The sequence below is a fragment of the Pan troglodytes genome, chromosome 20, assembly GCF_028858775.2.
Source record: "Pan troglodytes isolate AG18354 chromosome 20, NHGRI_mPanTro3-v2.0_pri, whole genome shotgun sequence".
NCBI lineage: Eukaryota > Metazoa > Chordata > Mammalia > Primates > Hominidae > Pan > Pan troglodytes.
The window spans coordinates 37809809-37829958 of record NC_072418.2 but is presented as its reverse complement, the minus strand read 5'-3'; the positions used below and the strand labels follow the sequence as shown (position 1 = coordinate 37829958).

Genomic DNA, 20150 nt, shown 5'->3' with positions numbered 1-20150 from the left:
ACTGACTCCCCCTCAGCAGCAAAGAATTAAGCTCCCAGGAAGTACTCAGTGATATGTGCATTGGTTCTTTCTAGATGTTTACCAGCAACTGAGTTCTAATTACATTTGACTGGCCCAAAGCTAACAAGAAAACTCTGACTTTCCAGGCATCGGTGACCTTCAATGACAGGCTGTAACCTCCATTCAGGAAGAGTGAGGGCAGTGGCACCCAGCCCATGGGACTCTGTACTCAGAGATGATGCCAAAGACCTGTAGTCTTCTGGTCTCAGTGGGTAAACCCTCCCCTTTCCTCCATGTGGAAGCCTGATGCCTCCTTCACTCGGCCCATTTTCCAACTCTGTAGGGCATCCTCCTTCCTTCTCAGAGACCTGCTGAATTCTCATCTCATCTCCTATCTGGTCTCTTTGTTTCTCCTTAGGTCATTTTGGGCAAGAAACATTCCCTCAAAATGGCTCAGATACTAAAGGATTTGTTGGAAGGAAATGGGGGTGTTTTGTAAACGCTCTCCCCCAAAAATGTGAAACAGTAAACAGATAAGAGTGGCAAGTGATTAGATGTGACATCTGAGACCAGAATAATGAAGCAACCATGAGAAGACGATGATGATGAAATCAATAGCTATAGCTAATACTTATTGAATGCTATTGAGAGGGCAGGCATTGTTGTAAACATTGTGCATCAATTAACTCATTTAATTTTCATAATAATGCTGTGAAATAGGTTTATTACCATTTTACAGATGGAGAAACTGCAGCATGACCCAGTGAAACAGTTTGTCCAAGGTCACAAAGCCAGTATACATGTAACTTGGATTTAAACCCAGTAACAAGACTCCAAAGCTTAATGCTCTTCACACACACACATCTCGAAGCTCTTAAGGAGTATGGAGTGTTTCTTAAGTCCACAGAAGATGCTCAAGAAATGGTTAATAGGTATGATTGAGGAAACAATATGTTGTCAGTGACACCATAACATTATTATTATATTCTGGACAGTGTTAGTGTCCCCTAAGAACATGTGAAAAATGCAAATTCAAATCAACTCATACAGAAACTCTAGGATTGAGGCTTAGCAATCTGTGCTTTAACACGTCCTTCCAGTGATTTTGACACACCACTAGAGCTCAGAACTACTAGATTCCTTTATCCCATCCCTGTGTAATACACATGAGTAATGCTCGTAAATTTTCTTGGAATGTATTTAATTAAGCCTACTGGATATGGACTCAATAATCCTCACCAAAATACTGCTATTCTTAGTATAAAGAGCAGGCCATTTTTCTCGAAGTTTGCTAGTCTCCCACTAAAGGCTATACTAAGGCTAATCTTAGTGAAATTTTTTTTTGTCGGAAACAGTCACAGAGAAAGAGTTCATGATACACAAAATGATTTTATTAGATGCCACATTTTTATTAACACTATTTTATTTCTTTTGCAGCTTTAATTTTTAACATTATAACATTTACTGGCTCCTCTGGGTGACTAAATATCTTCACATGCCCACTAGCTAAAAAGAATTTCTAAGTAAAACTCAACTGAAACTGCAAGCTACTGCTCTAAGAAATGCATACTTATGTTTATTTGCTCTCCTATATAATCCTGTTTACAAATAGCATCACTGCAAAGATTTACATGTAATTTCTAAATCCTTCAGGTTGCTCTACCATTCATCTTCTTATGTCTGGCAAGATAAACACTCTTAGTGAACACTTTGCTGCATCTCTTAAATGAGATTTGTCTCCAGTTTATTTCCTATGGAATAAGGGATGCACTTGGAACTGAAAAATTCCTTCAATTTCTAAAGTTTCCACATTCATACAACTTTTCTCCTGTAGGAGTTTGCAGGAGATTCCTATTGCCTATAGTCTTTCCCACATTTGCTACATGTACACAGATTTTTCCTAGTGTGAGTATACTTACGTCAATTAAGGGATTAATACTGACAAAGGCTTTCCCACATTTATTGACTTCATATGATTTCTCTACAGTATAAACTCTAATAAAAACATCTGCATCATTGCTAAAAGTCTCCCATGTTCACCACCTTCATACAACTTTTCCCCAGTATAAATTTTTCTGATGTTAAATAAGGGAGGATCTATGAATGAAGTTTACCATGATAAACACTGCTTCTCTTCTGTAAGATTTCTCACATGTATAGGGATTCATATGATCTAAAGGCTTTTCCACACTTACCACACTATTGGGTTTCTCTCCATTATGTACTCTTTGATGGGCAGTAAGATTCGAGCCTTTGCTAAAAGCTTTCCCACACTCACTACATTTATATGGCTTTTCTCCAGTGTGAATTCTCTGATGTACAGTAAGGTTTGAACTACAGCTGAAGGTCTTCCCACATTTAATACATTCGTAAGGTTTCTCTCCAGTATGAATTCTGTGATGTTGAAGCAGGGATGACCTATGACTAAAGGCTTTCCCACATATACTGCATTCGTAGGGTTTCAATCTAATGTGATTTCTCAAATGCATATTCAGTGATTCAAGCTGGTTGAAGGATTTCCTGCATTTCTAAACTTCAAACGGTTTTTCTTCAGTATGAATACTCTGATGTTGAACAAGAAATGAGAAGCTACTAAAGACCTTGAGACATTTGTTGCATTCATATTTTTTCTTCATACTGTGAATTCTTTGATGTTGAGTAAGGTGTGAGCTACAGCAGAAAGCTTTCCCACATTCACTACATTCATAAGGCTTCTCTCCAGTATGGCTTTTCTGATGGTGAATGAGAGACGAACTATGAATGAAGGCCCTTCCACATATACGACACTCATAGCGTTTTTCTTGCGTATGAATTCTTAGATGCTGAATGAGAAGGGACACACGACTAAAAGACTTTCCACAGTTCATACATTCATATGGTTTCTCTCCCGTGTGAGTGCTCTGATGGTTAGTAAGTGATGAGCCATGGCTAAAGGCCTTCCCACATTCAATACATTTGTAAGGTTTCTCTCCACTATGGCTTATCTGATGTCGTGTAAGGGATGAGCCATGGCTAAAAGTCTTCCCACATTCACGACATTCATAGGGCTTCTCTCCTGTATGAATTCTCCAGTGGCGATTGAGGATTGACTGTTTGCCAAAGGCTTTCCCACATTCACTGCATGTATAGATTTTCTGTCTATTACAAGTCTGGGGAAGGGTAAGAGATTTGCTCTGGTTGAAGGCTGCCCCACTTTTATTAGAACTTAAAAGTTTCTTTCCACCATTTATTCTCTCACTTTTTATAACTGACTTTTTTGATAAATTCTTCTTTAATATATCATATTTGTGTGAATTCCCTTCAGCAGAATTGTTTTGTGGTTCAGAAAGAGTAGGCTTTGAATGAAAGGTGCTTCTAAATGTGTCGCATTCTGTATATTCCAAATTCTTATTAGAATTTGAAAATTCATAACTTTGTTTTACAACTTTTTCCATTGTTACTGGTTGGGGTGAATCTTCATCATAAATATCTTTCTTTGTTGATAATTCCTTGTTTTCCCATCTTGATTCCCAATCTGAAATATATCAAGAAAGCAAAGCACTGCCTTTTTTTTTTTTTTTTTTTTTTTTTACTTCTTGAAAAAAGCTTCTACAGTGGAATTAGGAGAATTGGATAAGAAATGAAGCACCCAGAAAACACATAGCTCTGACAACTCAAATATTTCAGTGACTTCCGAACAATGCTCAAATAGAGCAGAGAATCCAAAGTTCACAGAAGCAGGAACAGAGTGTGATAAAGGAAATGGGTAAGCTATACAAAATGGATAAAATAGTATGGAAAAAAGGAAAGTATCAGAAATAAGATGTGGAAGGCATTCGGGATTACAAATCATCATTTTGTGCCTATATTCATGTGGGAAAGATTGCATTTTGTTTCATAGCCTTTTTTTCCAACCTTCCATTAATCTCAATTTGCTGCTGGATTATCAAGCTTAAAATACAGAATTAATACTACTATATTAAACAACTGCAGTAAAAACAAAGTAATCTAAATGCTCTTTATAGCTGACAAAGATATAGGCTTTCTGAGGTTATGAAGAAACTGTGTGAATCATATTATTTCTTGAACATTAGAAAATATTATTCCTAGAAACATTTATATGTCCCTTACTTCCTCTAATATGTTCATATTTCATCTACAAAGCTCAGCTTTAGAAAAGTGATTTTCCATCTAACTGACAGCTTTTCTTAGCTTAAAACTATTAGTATATTTTTCTTAAGTAGAATTAAGAAAGAATAAATTGTCTTACTTTGTCATGAATATAGTAACAACTTGAATTATTATGATGGCAAAAACCTCTAACCTTGATTAGGTGACATGAGTGATACAGATAATAATTTGAGAGGGAGGAACAATTGTTCTGAAAATCTAAGCTAAATATCCCTCAATTTTTCATTTCTATCTGAGATCTTTGAAGACAGTATCCCTAAAATGCTTCCACACTCACTATAAACATCTTTAACAAAATCTTCCTTTGTCTCGTTCACCATGACTCACCTGGAATCATACCTTTTGACAGTTTTTTCTCCATCATCCAGGGCTCTTTTCCATCCTCCAATAACATGATCACATATGGCTTAGTTACGGAAAGACCTGCTTACAGGAAGAATATAGAATTGTTTAAGCTGTGGTCCTCTATTATGAGAGGCCATCACAAGAGGGACCACAGGAATGGATGAAGGGTGTTCACTGAAATGGAAAGATAAGCTTTAGGCAGGGCACAACAGAGCTGCACATTTCCTTGGGAGCATGGTACAGAAATTCAGCCATTTACTTAGGAGAATCTCCAGCAATTCAGGGTGGCAAAAGAAAGGTGTCCCCTACTGGAGTGGAAGGGGTAATATCCTTACCTACAGAGACCAGGTTCTCATAATTCTGGACCATCACATCCTTGTATAAGTCCCTCTGAGCAGAATCTAGGCATGCCCACTCTTCATGAGAGAAGTCTATAGCCACATCACCAAATGTCACCTGAAATAGCAAATATATTTAGGCTCAGCCATAGCCCAGGCCTCTTCTGTCACTGAAGAAGGGGTAAAATTAGCCTGCTTGTGGAAGAAATGGAACAAGATTCAGGAGCTGTGACAATGACTGGGAATGTGATGTCAGGTAAGTAATAATAGGACAGTTATGTAGTTGGAATTATCATACAATAAAGGGGACAGTTATGTGCTTAGAATTTTTATACAATAAGAATGAGAGACAAATATGAGAGCTTTGCTTCAGTAATTTTGTTAAAAGTTTAGAATTATATGAATTTTTAAAAATCAACATTTGATATTTGACAGCACAGAGTCAAGTATTTAGTTATATCTTTTATAGCTTACATGCTAGCTAAGTAATTAAAAATAAGGCTAAAGCGATTGTCTCTCAAATATGATACTCAGGAAGATTCACTAAATCTCACAAAAAATGGGTTCAGAAAAAAAAGACATCTTAATATTAAAGACTGATAGACATATGGTTTGATTATGTTCCCCAGAAAAGCATATATTGAACTTAATCACCATTCTAATAGTATTGAGAGGTTAGATCTTTAGGAGACTACTGGGCCTTGAGGCCTCATCAGGGAAGAGGGTTCCTTATTTTAAAAAATGAGTTCTGGCCCCCCTTTGCCTCTCTCTCTTCTCTTTGCCCATCCACCACAAAAGGACACAGCAAGAAGGCCCTTGCCAGATGCCTGCCTCTTGATCTTGGACTTCCTAGGCACCAAAACCATGAGAAGTCAATTTTCATTATTTATAAACTACTCAGTCTGGGGTATTTGTTACAGCAGCACAAATGGACTAAAACATACACATAACTGATTCATAAACAAAAAAGAAAAATATATTTGTGGTGTATACTTAAACTTCGTGCTGACAAACATTTAATAATTAAAATATGACACTCCTGGGTGAAAAGACTGAAGGATGGTTTCATGTCATAGATCAGGGGTCTAACACCCGGGCCACGGACTGGTACTGGTCTGTGGCCTTTAGGAACAGGGCAACACAGCAGGAGGTGAGTGGCAGGAAAGAGCATTATCACCCGAGCTCCACCTGCTGTCAGATCAGCTATAGCATAGATTCTTACAGGAGCGCAATCCCTACTGTGAACTGCACATGCAAGGGATCGAAGTTGCACGCTCCTTATGTCAATCTAACTAATGCCTGATGATCTGAGGTAGAACGGTTTCATCCCCAAACCATCACCTCCACCACCTCCCACTTCCGTGGAAAAATTGTCTTCCACGAAACTGATCCCTGGTGTCAAAAAGGTTGAGGACTCCTGCCATAGACAGTCCTTAAATAGGACCTGGAAGGGGAAAAAAATAAGAGTAGATTTCAAAGAAAATATTCTAAGGAAATGCTCACAGATGTGCTTAGAAATTCTTCTCAATAGTACTCATTTCACAGTATTATTTAAAATAGTAAAACTTTAGAAGTTTAAATATTCGATAATAGCTTATTGGCTAGTCAAATTATAATATGTGCAAAAAGTACAGCCATTTAATACAGAGTTATTACTGTCTGTGATTTGTAAAACAGACTGCTCTACTGTGGTAATTTTTTAGCTCTGAGAGTTCATTCAGTATTGTATTACTTTATTTGGATATTTTGCATGCATGTTCACCAGTGACATGGATCTTTGGTTTTAAAGGCAGAATTTACTTTTCTAAGGTTTGGAGAAAATAATTAAAATTCAAATCGCCTTCCAATGGCAGAAAATCCTCTCCACAAACGTAGAAAAAAAAAGAAAGCAGTTTTATTACTGAATAAGCTAAATCAGACCTTGATGCACTTCCCAAGCAATCCACTATTGAGATGAAAAGGACAGGAAGAAATCTCATCTTTTTATATAGGCAAGCAGATACAATCCAACACATGTTTTCCAAATAAACAATAACTTATCCTCAAGTAAGATTTGACAGTTCAATTTGCTACACAAAATTTCTTCTAAATTCACCTGTTAATTGGAGTTGCCACTGTGTTAATTGCCTATATCCCAAATAAAAATAACATTTCTCATATCTTTGACAAACCAGTCTTTACAACTTAGAGCCAGGGATGCTTCTTTCTTCCCCTTCAGTTGCCTGGGCAGCTTGAGATGTTCACTCATCTCAGTTCCCAAAAGAACATAGGATATCTATCCTAGCACTTACTTAAATTTCTTACGCTTTCTTACTTTTCTACAGTGCCACAATCTTCAATACAGGAGCCACTAGCCAACTTGGCTACAACATTTAAATTAATTAAAATGTAAAAATAAAATAATTAAATAAAATTTAAAATTTATTTTCTCCATTGCTTAAGCCACAGTTCAAGTACTCAATACTCATACGGGGCTGGTGGCTACCGTACTGACCAGTACACATGCAGAGCACTTCCACCACTGCAGAAAGTTCTCTTAGACAATACTGCACTAGATCATGAAGTCCTGTGTGTCAGTGTACACCACAATCCATGTACAACTTTTCCTACCAGGTACTTCATAAGTGTTTAGAAGATGAACCAATGAATGGTTTTGGCATTAGTTCACTTTAGCCTTTACTTTGTTTTTTCTTTTAAGAGGCAGGTTCTTGCTCTGTCACCAAGCTGGAGTGCAGTGACATAATCATAGCTCACTACAGGCTTACACCAGAGGGCTCAAGAAATCTTCCTACCTCATCAGCCTCCCGAGTAGCTGGGACAACAGGCATGCACCACCACACCAGTTTTTCAATTCTAATTATCTAATTATTCCAGGAAAACAGACTTCACCCAAGATGTACATCTGCTACTTACATCCCCTCCTGTGCAAGCTTCACCTTCCATGCCATGATTCTGCCCCACCAGTTCTTCATTACTCATCTTATTCACTCAACAATTACTTACTAAGCATCCATTTGGTGCCAGGTAAGACTCTGGGTACTGAAGCTATAACAGTCAACAAAGAAGAAAAAGCATTCCCCCCACCAGGAACAGACCATGAGCATGTGCATATACTGAACATACAGTACATCAGCTAGTGAGTGACACGTGCTGTGGAAAACAACAAAGCAGTGATGGAGGAGTGGAAGCGCTAGGCAAGGGAAGGTGACTGCAATTGCAAATAGGCGTTCAGGGAAGCTGTTCTGAGAAAGTAACCACGGAACAAACACAGAAGGAGATAAGGATGCAAGCTTGTGCGTATGTGGGGGAAGAATATTCCATGTGGATGGCACAGCAACTGGTGACAGTGGCGGGAACGCACAGGAATGAGGAGGCAGAGAAGGAAGGTGGGATCAGGGAGGTAATGGCCTAATTGTACAAATAGGTCATTGCAGAAGTGACTCAGAGCCACTGAAAAATTTTAGGTTGAGGAATGACAGGAATTTATATAACAATAGGACCACGGTAACAGCTGTACTGAGAACAGACTGATGAGGGTTAAGGGCAGATGCTGGGAATCCAGCTAGGAGGCTACCGCAATAATCCAGGTGGCTCGGACGGGGGTGGTAGCGGTGGTGGTGGTGATGGGCTAACTAATGGTCAGATGCTGTATACGGTGTATCGTTTAGATCCAACTAGAGGACCTGAATATGAGTTATAAGTCAAAAGGAAGAATCAAGGATGACTCCAAACATCTCTTCACTTGAGACCACATGGTACAGTTTTGACAACCATAAACCAAATAACCTTACATTCCAAAGTTGCATTGTGAATTACAGTTTTAAAATTTTGGCAATCTAGAAAGTCTTCTAGCAGAAAACTGTAGAAAAGAGGAACACTGGGTGAGGAGGACAATACCTTGGAGCTCTCCTGTGGGCTCCATCCTTCCTACAGTGAAAGGAACCATAGATCTAGTCCCTTAAATGTACTTGGTTAGGTGGGAACAGGCAGGAGAAGCAAAGAAAACATACAGAGGCCTAATAAAGTGTTTCAGGAAGATTTGGGGACACACCGACTTACCTGAGACATTATTCTGCAATTTTCAATGGCCAACAGAGTCCCCCTTCCAGGTTCTTATCGTAGAGATGGGCAGTGTCCTGAGGGCACAGAAGGGCAGGAAAAAGCAGTCATGAAAAATCAGGCTTATCTTGCGGCACCTGTGACACACTTTAATGGAAAAACACACTGGTAATCACTCTCCGGAGCGTCAATCTCTCCCTGGGAAGGAACAGGGTGTTTCCCCGCAAGGGCTATTTACCAGGTGCCACCTGCGGGGAAAATCAGTTATTCTGTATACAAAAGACTCATAAAACAACGGTAACAACTTTATCAGCTCGTTCAGTCTTCACCACTTTGCAAGGTGGGCATTCACATTATTCCAGATATTTTTTTCTTTTTTCTTTTTTCTTTTTTTTTTTTTTTTTTTTTTTTTTTTGAGACGGAGTCTCGTTCTGTCTCCAGGCTGGAGTGCAATGGAGCGACCTCGACTCACTGCAACCTCTGCCTCCCGGGTTCAAGCGATTCTCCTGCCTCAGCCTCTTGAATAGCTGGGATTATAGACACGTGCCCCCACGCCCAGCTAATTTTTTTTTTGTATTTTTAGTAGAGACGGCGTTTCGCCATGTTGGTCAGGCTGGTGCGGTGGCTTACGCCTTTAATCCCAGCACTTCAGCAGGCGGAGGCGGGCGGATCGTTTGAGGTCGAGTTCTAAACCAGATTTATTTTTTAAAATGAAGACAAAACTGAAATTCCGAGATACTGAACCCATTTGTTCAAGGCTGCACAACTGAAAGCGCCGGCTTCATGACGACATAACCCAAAAAAAACTGTGGCTGGCGTCTGCTGTCGCGCCCACTTCGCCCTCACAACAGTGCCAAGAGGTCGGCGCCGTCATCACCCCGCGTTTACACGGCTCAACAGGAAGGCCAGGAAATGCCCAAGGCCCCGGCCGTGGTCAAACCGCGCGCGGACCCAGGGCCTGAGCCCCGCCGCCGCCGGGACCCACACTTGCCGGAGTCCTCAGCAGGGCCTCACCGTTCCGCAGGCGCCCCGAGCCCGCGTCTCCGCGGACCTGACGCGCCGCGTAGCTGGTGAGCGGGTAACGGCGGCCGACCTCCGGGAATGACACTGCCCCAAACCGTTCGTTAGCTTGGAAGCCGCCGCCAGACCTGAGGCTATCGCGGGACTGACCCAGTGCACCGCCCACGGCGAACCACATTTCCCAGAATCCTCCGCCTGCGGGACAAATGTCCCGGGAGCCGCGAACCGCCGGCACCGGAAGGCCACACTTCCCAAGGGTCTCTGCGGCTGCGCGAACCTGGTGCCCCGCGGGCAAACCGGTCACGGCTTCGTAAGTAGCTAAACCGCCTGGGGCCGTCGACCTAGAGCCAGCCAGCTAGGACCATGCGCAGTTTGTCCTGGGGCACACAGTCGTCCTCTGGTGAACGATACACCTCGGAACCAAGGGACACCCTCTACTTATAAGGGCCATGGCGCCCGGACCAAGAAATTACATTTCCCAGAAAACTGCAGCCATGCCAAAGTCTTCCGGGTCATTCCTGCGCTCACACAAACGTTTCCCTCCCAGACATGGGCAGCCCTTGCTGATACCAAGCAAGTGCTCGCCGTTGCTAGCAAAGGGGCTCCTCTCATCCCAAACCCTGCAGCTATGCTGTTCACCTTCAGGTCTTTTTGTTTTTTTGGCACTCATTTGCCCAAGACGATAGCCCACAAAACGCCCTGTGGCCCGACTGTCACGACTGTAGTTCGCCAACCAAGGGCATTTCCTGGAAATGCAAGGGGACACGTATCTGTGACACTAATGGCCGTTCTGACGTGCGTTACTCCCCTGGAAGGACTTGGAAATACTGAACTTGAGTGAGCACTGGGAGGATGGAGACCCTCATCCTGGGAGGAGTCACTCCTCCCGCAGCCATCGCAGCCATCACAGCCTGACGCCCCCTTTCCCCAGAAGTGCTTCTTAGGCTTTGACCTTTCCCGGCCCACCCAAAAGGGCAATGGACCTCTCTGTATGCAAGCCAGAGAAGTCTACTGTTTGTGTATATTTGGGTTGTTTACTTTCTTTTTAACACTTAAATGTTAATTGACTTCAATCATTTTTAAAATTATAAATAGTGTCGCTATAGACTTTTTTGTACTTAGTAAGTACTGACCTGCATGATCTTCGTGAGGCAGTGCTTCTGTTACTAGAAAGGGGTCCGGATCCAGACCCCAAGAGAGAGTTCTTAGAGCTCACGCAAGAAAAAATCCGTGGGAGAGCACAGTGCAAAGCCAAAGCAAGTGTATTAAGAAAGTAAAGAAACAATGGGTACTCCATTGTTAGAGCAGCAGCTTGGGCTGCTGGACTAGGGATACTTGTATTTATTGCTTGATGATGTGCTAAACAAGGGTGGATTATTCATGAGTTTTCCAGGAAAGAGGTGGGCAATTTCAATTTCTCGGAGCTGAGGGCTTCCCAGCTTTTTGAACCATACAGGGTAACTTCTGAACCTTACCATGGCATTTGTAAATTGTCATGGCACTGTCTCTTAGCGTGCTAATGCATATAATTAGCATATAACCGAGAGGTGAAGCCAGCTGGGCTTCTGGATCAGGTGGGGCCTTGGAGAACTTTTCTGTATAGCTGAAGGATTGTAAATACACCAATCAGCGCTCTGTGTCTAGCTAAAGGTTTGTAAACACTCCAATCAGCGCTCTGTGTCTAGCTAAAGGTTTGTAAATGCACCAGTCAGCACTCTGTAAAAACAGACCAAACAACACTCTGTAAAATAGACCAATCAGCGCTCTGTAAAATGGACAAATCAGCAGGATGTGGGCGGGGCCAAATAAGGGAATAAAAGCTGGCCGCCCGAACAACCAGCTGCAACCGCTCTAGGGTCCCCTTCCAAGGTGTGGGATGTTTGTTCTTTTGCTCTTTGGGTCTGCACTACCTTTATGAGCTGCAACACTCACCCCGAAGGTCTGCAGCTTCACTCTTGAAGCCAGCGAGACCACAAACCCACTGGGAGGAACGAACAACTCCAGACACGCCGTCTTTAGGAGCTGTAACACTCATTGTGAAGGTCTGCAGCTTCACTCCCGAAGCCAGCGAAATCGTGAACCCACAGGGAGGAACAAACAACTCCAGCACGACTCCAGACGCACCGCCTTTATGAGCTGTAACACTCACCGCGAGGGTCTGCAGCTTCACTCCTGAAGCCAGCCAGACCAGGAACCCACCAGAAGGAACCAATTCCGGACACATAACAAGCAGCAGTGAGGACACCAAAGGTCAGTCTCCTCGCCATCTTGATTTTGGTGGGTTTTGGCCGGCTTCTTTACTGCAATTTGTTTAACCAGCAAGGCCTTTATGACCTGACCTGTAGCTTGTGCCGACTTCCAATGTTATCCTGTGACTTAGAATGCCTTAAGTGTCTGGGAAGTAGGTCTCAGCCTTATTTTACCCAGGCCCTATTCAAGATGGAGTCGCTCTGGTTTAAACACCTCTGACACTTCTACCTTGGTGTATCCTGTGGGTGTGGTGGTGAATTCCTATAGCAGCCACAGTTTTAAAAAACACTGGCATCAGCTGGCTTCCTCTCAAGGCTTAGAGTATGTAATAAGGAAAGACTGGATTGTGCAAAGCATGTTCCCATCTATGATTTTACTATACAATGATGAATTGTTTTCCAAAGTTGTACCAATTTTCACTCCTACCAGAGTTTATGGTTATTTTGCTTGCCAACTCTTACTGCCAACACTCTCTTTGCGAAACTTTAAAAGTTTAATAATCTACTAGGTGTGAAATAGTAACTCACTGTGGCTTAAAGTTGCATTTTTTAATTGTTAATGAGATTGAGAATCTTTTTGAATGTCTATTGGTCTTAGTATTCCCTTCTCTGAGAATTGCAGGTCTTTTGGTCAAGTTCTTTTGGAATGATGACCTTTTTAATATTAAAATGCAAGAGACATAGGAAAAAATGAGGTTTAAGGAGATAGTGAGATAGTGCAGTGACTAGGTTATTAAGATCGTTTCCCACTTAGAATCCTGGGCTTTCAACTGAAATAGTAACCAAATGTGTTTTCTGGAGTTTGGCATGATGTTTCTGGTTATGAAATTCTTAAATTCTTTCCTGCTTGGGATTTGCTGAACAACTTGAATCTGTGATGTGTCATCTCTGGTGCTCAGCAAACTCTTCCTCTCCCATATATTGCCTCTTCACCATTGTTTCTCTGCTTTGAGAACCCCAATTCGTTATGAGGCAGGTTTTACCACTCTATCCTCCAGGTGTCACCACTCTATCCTCCAGGTGTCTTAAATTGTCTGTGATTTTCATCCTTCAATCTCTGTGTTGCATTCTGGATAATTTATTCCGATCTATTGCCCATTCATAATTGTCTCTCCAGGACATTTTAATTTCAATTTTCCAAACTTTTTTAACATGGTAGGTATAGTTGCTTCATAATATGTATCTGATAATAACAATAACTGAAGATTTTATGGGCCCCTTTGGATGTTTATTTCCAAATTCTTCAATCAGTTTGCTTTGCTTCCTTTTTTGTTGGTTATCTTTGTCCTTGAAAAGAGATTTCATGTAGCTTTCCCATATCCTTAGATGAAAGTGCCTTTCTCTTCTAGAGATTATATAATTTCTTTTCAGACAAGACCAGGATCCCTACCACTTTGGAACCACTTTAAACCACACTTAAGACATAAAGTCCCTGCTCAGTCCATCCAGAAAAGCTTACATAGGGATTCTTCATTGTTTCTGCTTTTCCTCATGATCTCACTGGAAGAATTATGGTGGTTTCCCATTATGAGTCCTCAGATATTTGGAATATGAGTTAAGTTCATGAGTGGAGAGAGGGCCAACATTAAAGGACTAGATGTGACTCAGGGCATAGGTGAGAAGAACTTTAAATGGAGGGCTAGTCGTTTTGTTTCAATAGCTATGTCTGGCCATCTCATAAAAAGCATTCCTGTGAAGTTAAACCCCTAACTTGTGAATGCCCCATCGTTAGGGAAGCAGGAGTATAGGAGAGCCAGAAGATGCCATTTTAAGTATAGTTCCATTTTGAGACTAGCAAAGCACATTCCTTGTCGGTCATGGCCCATAGTCATGGGGTGTTTATAGTTGAGGAAACAGCCTAAAGATACCTACAGGGACACTCCTGCAACAGTGCAGAGTCCAGATGTCCCAATACCCGTAACAATATATGCTTTGAAGATAATAGCTATGTTTTGATGTACTTACACACTGGAATGTCCAGGTTAGTTTAAATGAATACTGTAATAAATTTTTTTATTCTGCCTGCTCACCCACACATAGACCCAGCTTAGCTTAGTTTTTTCATAGATAAGACCCCTATATAAGAAAAACTTAAAGCCAGTGCATTCCTCCTCGTTTTCTGAGGGCCTCCTGCTCACTAATGGTGTAGCTTCTAATAAACTTGCTTCTTTCACTGCACTCTGTGACACATCTTAAGTTCCTTCCTGAACAAGATCCAAGAACCGTCTTGGGGTCTGGATCGAGACCCCTTTTCCAGTGACACCCTGACTTGCATTGTTACCAGAAAGGTTAGAGGCACAGGAATAGAGACTGACGAGCAGAAATCAGGGGTGTGAGGTAGAGAGAATCATAGGCATAAGCAAGTCTGATTTAAACAAATATGCCAGACACTTGAGAAAGAAAATGAGGCAGAGAGAGAGAGCAATAAGGAGAAACTAAAACACATTACATGCAATACTCAACCTACTCCCTTCCACTAGCTCTTAGCTGCCTTCTGTCCCTTTCCTATTTAAAATAATGCAATGTTTACAATCAGTAATTTTTGCTGTTGGGATTTATCTGGTCAAGGGCACATTTTAGAATATGAACTTTGGAGAAGAAAAGCCAGTTTACACTGATGCAGAAGCTGTTTAAGATTCAGGGTGTGCTATGATGTGAATGTCTGTCCCCCGCCCCCGCCACGGAATTCATATTCTGAAACCGAATTCCCAGTGTGACAATATTAAGAGGTGAGGCCTTTGAGGAAATGTTAAGTTATGAGGCTGGAGTTCTTATGAATGGATTGGTGTCCTTATAAAAGAGGCCCAAGCTTGTTTGCTCCTTTTGCCATGTGAGGTTATGGAAGAAGGTGTCCTGTATGAAGGGAGACAAAGTTTCAGGTTTGTGTTTTGGTGGAAGTTTAGGTTCAAATGAGTCCCATATTGATGATTAGGTTTCAACATAGGAATTTTGGGGGGATACAAATATTCAGACCACAGCAAAAGCCATTGGTAGACACATCAGCCCTTGGGACTATGAGGGATTTTAGATTTTAATGAGCTCATTATAAATCCCACTAATTTATCTTGACCAAGGGATAAAGATGGATACCCAGGAATCTCCACAGATAAGACTAGAGCTATGCTAGGCCACTATCTTATTACACGACAGCACAACATACAAAATAAATTGTAGATGCTACTAAATTTGTAGATTAAATGCCTGTATCAAGAAAGAACTATCTCAAATCAATGACAGATTCAACCTTAAAAACTTGAAAAAAGACAATTGAAACTCAAAACAAGAAGGAAATAGTAAAGATCAGAGAGAAATTAATGATGTGGAAAACAGAATAGCAATAGAGAAAAACCAGTAAAACCAATACAGATTTTTTGAGATCAATAAAAGGGATACACCTCTGTGGATCTAGCAAAAAAAAAAAAAGAGAGAGAAAAAACAAATTACCAGTTAGGTACAGATGAGATGACATCACTAGATACTACATAGTTTATTTATTAATTTATTCATTTATTCATTTAATTATTTATTTTTACACCCCACCTGGAGTGCATTGGCCCCATCATGGCTCACTGAAGTCTTGAACTCCTGGGCGCAAGCAATTCACTTGCTTCAGCCTCCAAGGTAGTTTGGAATATGGGAGTGCACCACCACAACCAGCTTTTACAGATTCTAAAACAGTAATAAGGAATTTTATGAATAATCTTCCAATACATTTCACAGTTGCCAGTTTGAAAATAAACACATAAAATTGAACAAATAAGTTAGACAACATAAATATTAATGGAGAAAATCCCATGGAATCTGTGAACAAAAATCTGGAATAAATGAATTTATAAAATTTACAGGGTAAATAATAATTTTTTTTAAAAATTATACTTCTGTATACAATGATCAATTTGAAACTGAAGTTTAAAAGCACTTTTTACAAGAGCATACAACATATACTTGAGACACATAAGATGTGCAAGATATATACATTGAAAACTACAAAAGATTGCTGAGGAAAATTAAAGATCTAAATAAAAGGAGAGATACACAATGTTTATGGATTAGAACACTCAATATTGTTAATATGCTAATTCTTCTCAAATTGATAAACACATATTCAATGCAATCCAATCAAAATCCCACGATGCTTTTATTAGAAAATAACAAGTGAATTCTAAAATTCATATGAAAATACAAAGCACTTAGAATAGCAAAAAAAAAAAGATGCATAAACGATTACATTGCCTGATTTAAAGACATATTATAAAGTTAATTAAGACTTTAAAATGTTAGCAAAAATATAGATTAAGAAAGTCCAGAAATAGACCAACACATAGAAGATCAAATGATGTTTTAGAAAGGTGCAAAGGCAATTCACTGAAGATCATGTTTTCAACAAGTGTTGTTGGAACAACTGGACATCCATATTAAAACAAAAACCAGGCTAGGTGCAGTAGCTCACGCCCTTAATCCCAGCACTTTGGGAGGCCAAGGTGTATCATGAGGTCAGGAGTTCAAGACCAGCCTGGCCAAAATGTTAAAACCCCATCTCTACTAAAAATACAAAACTTAGCCGGGGGTGGTGCCTGTAATCCCAACTACTTGGGAGGCTGAGGCAGAGAATTGCTTGAACCCGGGAGGCGGAGGTTGAAGTGAGCCAAGATTGCACCACTGCACTCCAGCCTGGGTGACAGAGAAAGACTCCATCTCAAAACAAACAAACAAACCACAAAGTTCTGATCCCAAACCTACACGGTATATAATATTCAAGAACTAACTCAGCATGGATTATAAACCTGAATATATGAAACCTTCATTAAGTAACATGAGAGAATTTTTAAAATCTTGGCAGATACTTCTGAAATATACACCAAAAACATGTTCAATCAAAGAAAAAAATAACACATTCAACTTTGTCAACAGTAAAGATTTCTGCTATGGGACCGGCTCTTTTAAGACGAAGGAAGAAAAGAGCCATAGGCTAGAAGACTATACTGGCAAACCACGTATCTGAAGAAGGACTTGTATTCATTATTTATTAAGAACTCTCAAAACTCAATAATAAAGAAAAAAGTTTAAATGGGCAAAAGATTTGAATAGACACCTAACCAAAGAAGATAGAGGGATGGCAGTAGTACACATAAAAATTGTAAACATTAGTCATTAGGGAGATACAAAGTAAAATCACAGAGAAATACCACTGCACACCAAACGGGAATAGTGAAAATTAAAGACTGACCATACCAAGTGTTGGTGAGGATATGGAGTACCTGAAATCCTCATAACACTGTGGTAAGAATGTAATGTAGTATAACCACTTTGGGACACAGTTAGTCAGTTTGTGAAAAGGTAAACATCCACTTACTCTGTGACTTGGTGTAATTATGCTTTTTATTTTCTGTATTTTATGATGACATCTTTTAAAGTTTGCTGGCTCTGGAGACTGTCCTCCCAGGATTAGTCTTTTCTTAGAGATGGCAAAACGCTCGACCTGGAGCACCTGTCTCATATACAACCAACTGGCACTGAATCTATAGCCCCAATTACCTCTTTATCCAACTCTCACACCCCACGCCAATATCTCCCCTGCACTGAAGCACCCCACGACCAGGTACCAGGTAACCAGAGACCAACACTATAGGCCAAAGCCTGCCGGGGTTATTCAAACTAGCTAATCATGAGCCATTTACTCTGCCCTGCCTGGCTTTTCCCATGGGAACCCCAATAAAGGCTGTGGCCTATGGTTTCCCCTTGCTCCTGCCTGCTGACCAGCACTGGTGCTCTCCATGTGGCCCTGTGTGGCATGGTGTGCCCCGGGAAATGTAAATAATAATGTTTTCCATCGCATTGGCCTGTGTGGTCACTCAGTCACTGCCATAAATTAGAATCCCACAGGTGGAAATGAGACACACCTCTTCGTGTATGTGTGTGTGTGTGTGTGTGTGTGTGTGTGTAAGTGGGGGCAGGGCAGGTCTGCAGAGAGACCCACGGCCCTGGGCCATGCCTTTGGGGTGACAGTGTATCAGGAACTAAGCTCAGCATGCAGTGGGATGGGTTGGGTGTTGCTGTGACATCCTGTGTCCTCCCTGGAGCACCATGGGATTGGGAGCAGGCTGAGCACTGTGGCGCCAGCCCGCAGGTCCATGTGTGCATGTGCACCCAGGAGGCCCTGAGGCATGACGGTGTGTCTTGGCAAACGTGTCTGCACTTGGCACGCCCTAGCACAGAATTTGCCACCGAGTGCCAGTTCAACAAACATTTGATAAATGAGTTTGTTTGCCTGAATGGGTAGCAGATTAGGTGCAGCTTTCGTGAAAATTAGTAAATTGTAATTTAGAGTCGAGGAACATTACCTGGAATAAAACACAGAACCTAAAGGAAGTGAGATATAGAAAGTGCGTTAGGAACACATGTTACACAGTGAAGAGATGCTACTGTGTCCGGAATTGGTGGGTTCTTGGTCTCACTGACTTCAAGAATGAAGTCGCGGACCCTCGCAGTGAGTGTTACAGTTCTTAAGGCGGCGCGTCTGGAGTTGTTCGTTCCTCCTGGTGGGTCCGTGGTCTCGCTGGCTTCACGAGTGAAGCTGCAGACTTTCATGGTGAGTGTTACAGCTCATAAAGGCAGTGTGGACCCAAAGAGTGAGCAGTAGCAAGATTTATTGCAAAGAGCAAAAGAACAAAGCTTCCACAGTGTGGAAGGGGACCCCAGCTGGTTGCCACTGCTGGCTGGGGCAGCCTGCTTTTATTCTCTTATCTGGCCCCACCCACATCCTGGTGATTGGTCCGTTTTACAGAGAGCCGAGCGGTCTGTTTCCACAGGGTGCTGATTGGTGCGTTTACAATCCCTGAGCTAGACACAAAGGTTCTCCACGTCCCCACTAGATTAGCTAGATAGAGAGTGTGAACACAAAGGTTCTCCAAGTCCCCACCAGAGTAGCTAGATACAGAGTGTCGATTGGTGCATTCACAAACCCTGAGCTAGACACAGGGTGCTGATTGGTGTATTTACAATCCCTTAGCTAGACATAAAGGTTCTCCAAGTCCCCACCAGACTCAGGAGCCCAGGTGGCTTCACCCAGTGGATCCCGCACCGGGGCCACAGATGGAGCTGCCTGCCAGTCCCGCGCCGTGCACCAGCACTCCTCAGCCCTTGGGTGGTCGATGGGACTGGGCGCTATGGAGCAGGGGGTGGCGCTCGTCGCGGAGGCTGCACAGGAGCCCACAGAGGAGGGGGAGAGGCTCAGGCCTGGCAGGCTGCAGGTACCGAGCCCTGCCCCGCCGGAAGGCAGCTAAGGCCCGGCGAGAAATTGAGCACAGCAGTTGCTGGCCCAGGTGCTAAGCCCCTCACTGCCCGGGCAGGCAGGGCCGGCCGGCAGCTCGGAGTGCGGGGCCCGCCAAGCCCACGCCCACCGGGAACTCCAGCTGGCTCGCAAGCGCCACGCTCAGCCCCGGTTCCCGCTCGCGCCTCTCCCTCCAGACCTCCCTGCAAGCTGAGGGAGCCGGCTCCCGCCTTGGCCAGCCCAGAAAGGGGCTCCCACAGTGCAGCGGTGGGGTGAAGAGCCCCTTAAGTGCCGCCAAAGTGGGAGCCCAGGCAGAGGAGGCGCCGAGAGAGCGAGGGCCGCCAGCATGCTGTCACCTCTCACTACATATGTGGGTGTTGAAGCCACTTGCCTGTGACTTCTGTCACCTGACTGGACCCTGATTGGTAAGGGTGACCAGCGGCAAAATCAGCAGAGGGGCGCAGCTGGGGGTCCTTGCTGGCCTGGCGACTCACTGAGCTGTGAGCAGCAGGGGAAGCTCGACCCAGGACCCTAGTGAGTATGGGTGTGGGGGGAGGGGCATGTGGGTGGCCCGGGTCAGTGTCAGGGTGGGCTCCCCCCATCCCACCTTCCTGTTACAGGAGGAAGGTCTCCAGGTTCTTGCTGTTTTGAACAAAGAATTGGGGAAAACGCACAAACAAAGCAAAGAAAGAATTAAGC

At 42.4% G+C, this 20150-nt stretch overlaps 2 protein-coding genes across 4 annotated transcripts in view; one reads left to right on the top strand and one right to left on the bottom strand.

The window, feature by feature from the left end:
• Window positions 1-1369: 1369 nt before the first annotated feature.
• On the bottom strand, window positions 1370-9044 carry ZNF302 (zinc finger protein 302). Its single transcript, XM_063800661.1, is given in 4 exon segments — window positions 1370-3514; window positions 4498-4596; window positions 4851-4971; window positions 8913-9044. Coding segments are annotated over 4 exon segments (1662 nt in total). The 5' UTR covers window positions 8922-9044; the 3' UTR covers window positions 1370-2081.
• Window positions 9045-11623: 2579 nt separating this feature from the next.
• Window positions 11624-20150, top strand: part of SCGB2B2 (secretoglobin family 2B member 2) — a 93113-nt gene continuing 84586 nt past the window's right edge. The window contains exon 1 of one of the 3 annotated variants that reach the window (XM_009435339.4): window positions 11624-12182. The gene's annotated coding sequence lies outside the window, so the exon portion shown is untranslated. The remainder of the gene's footprint in view (window positions 12183-20150) is intronic. The other 2 variants (XM_063800663.1, XM_063800662.1) reach the window with 2 other exon arrangements.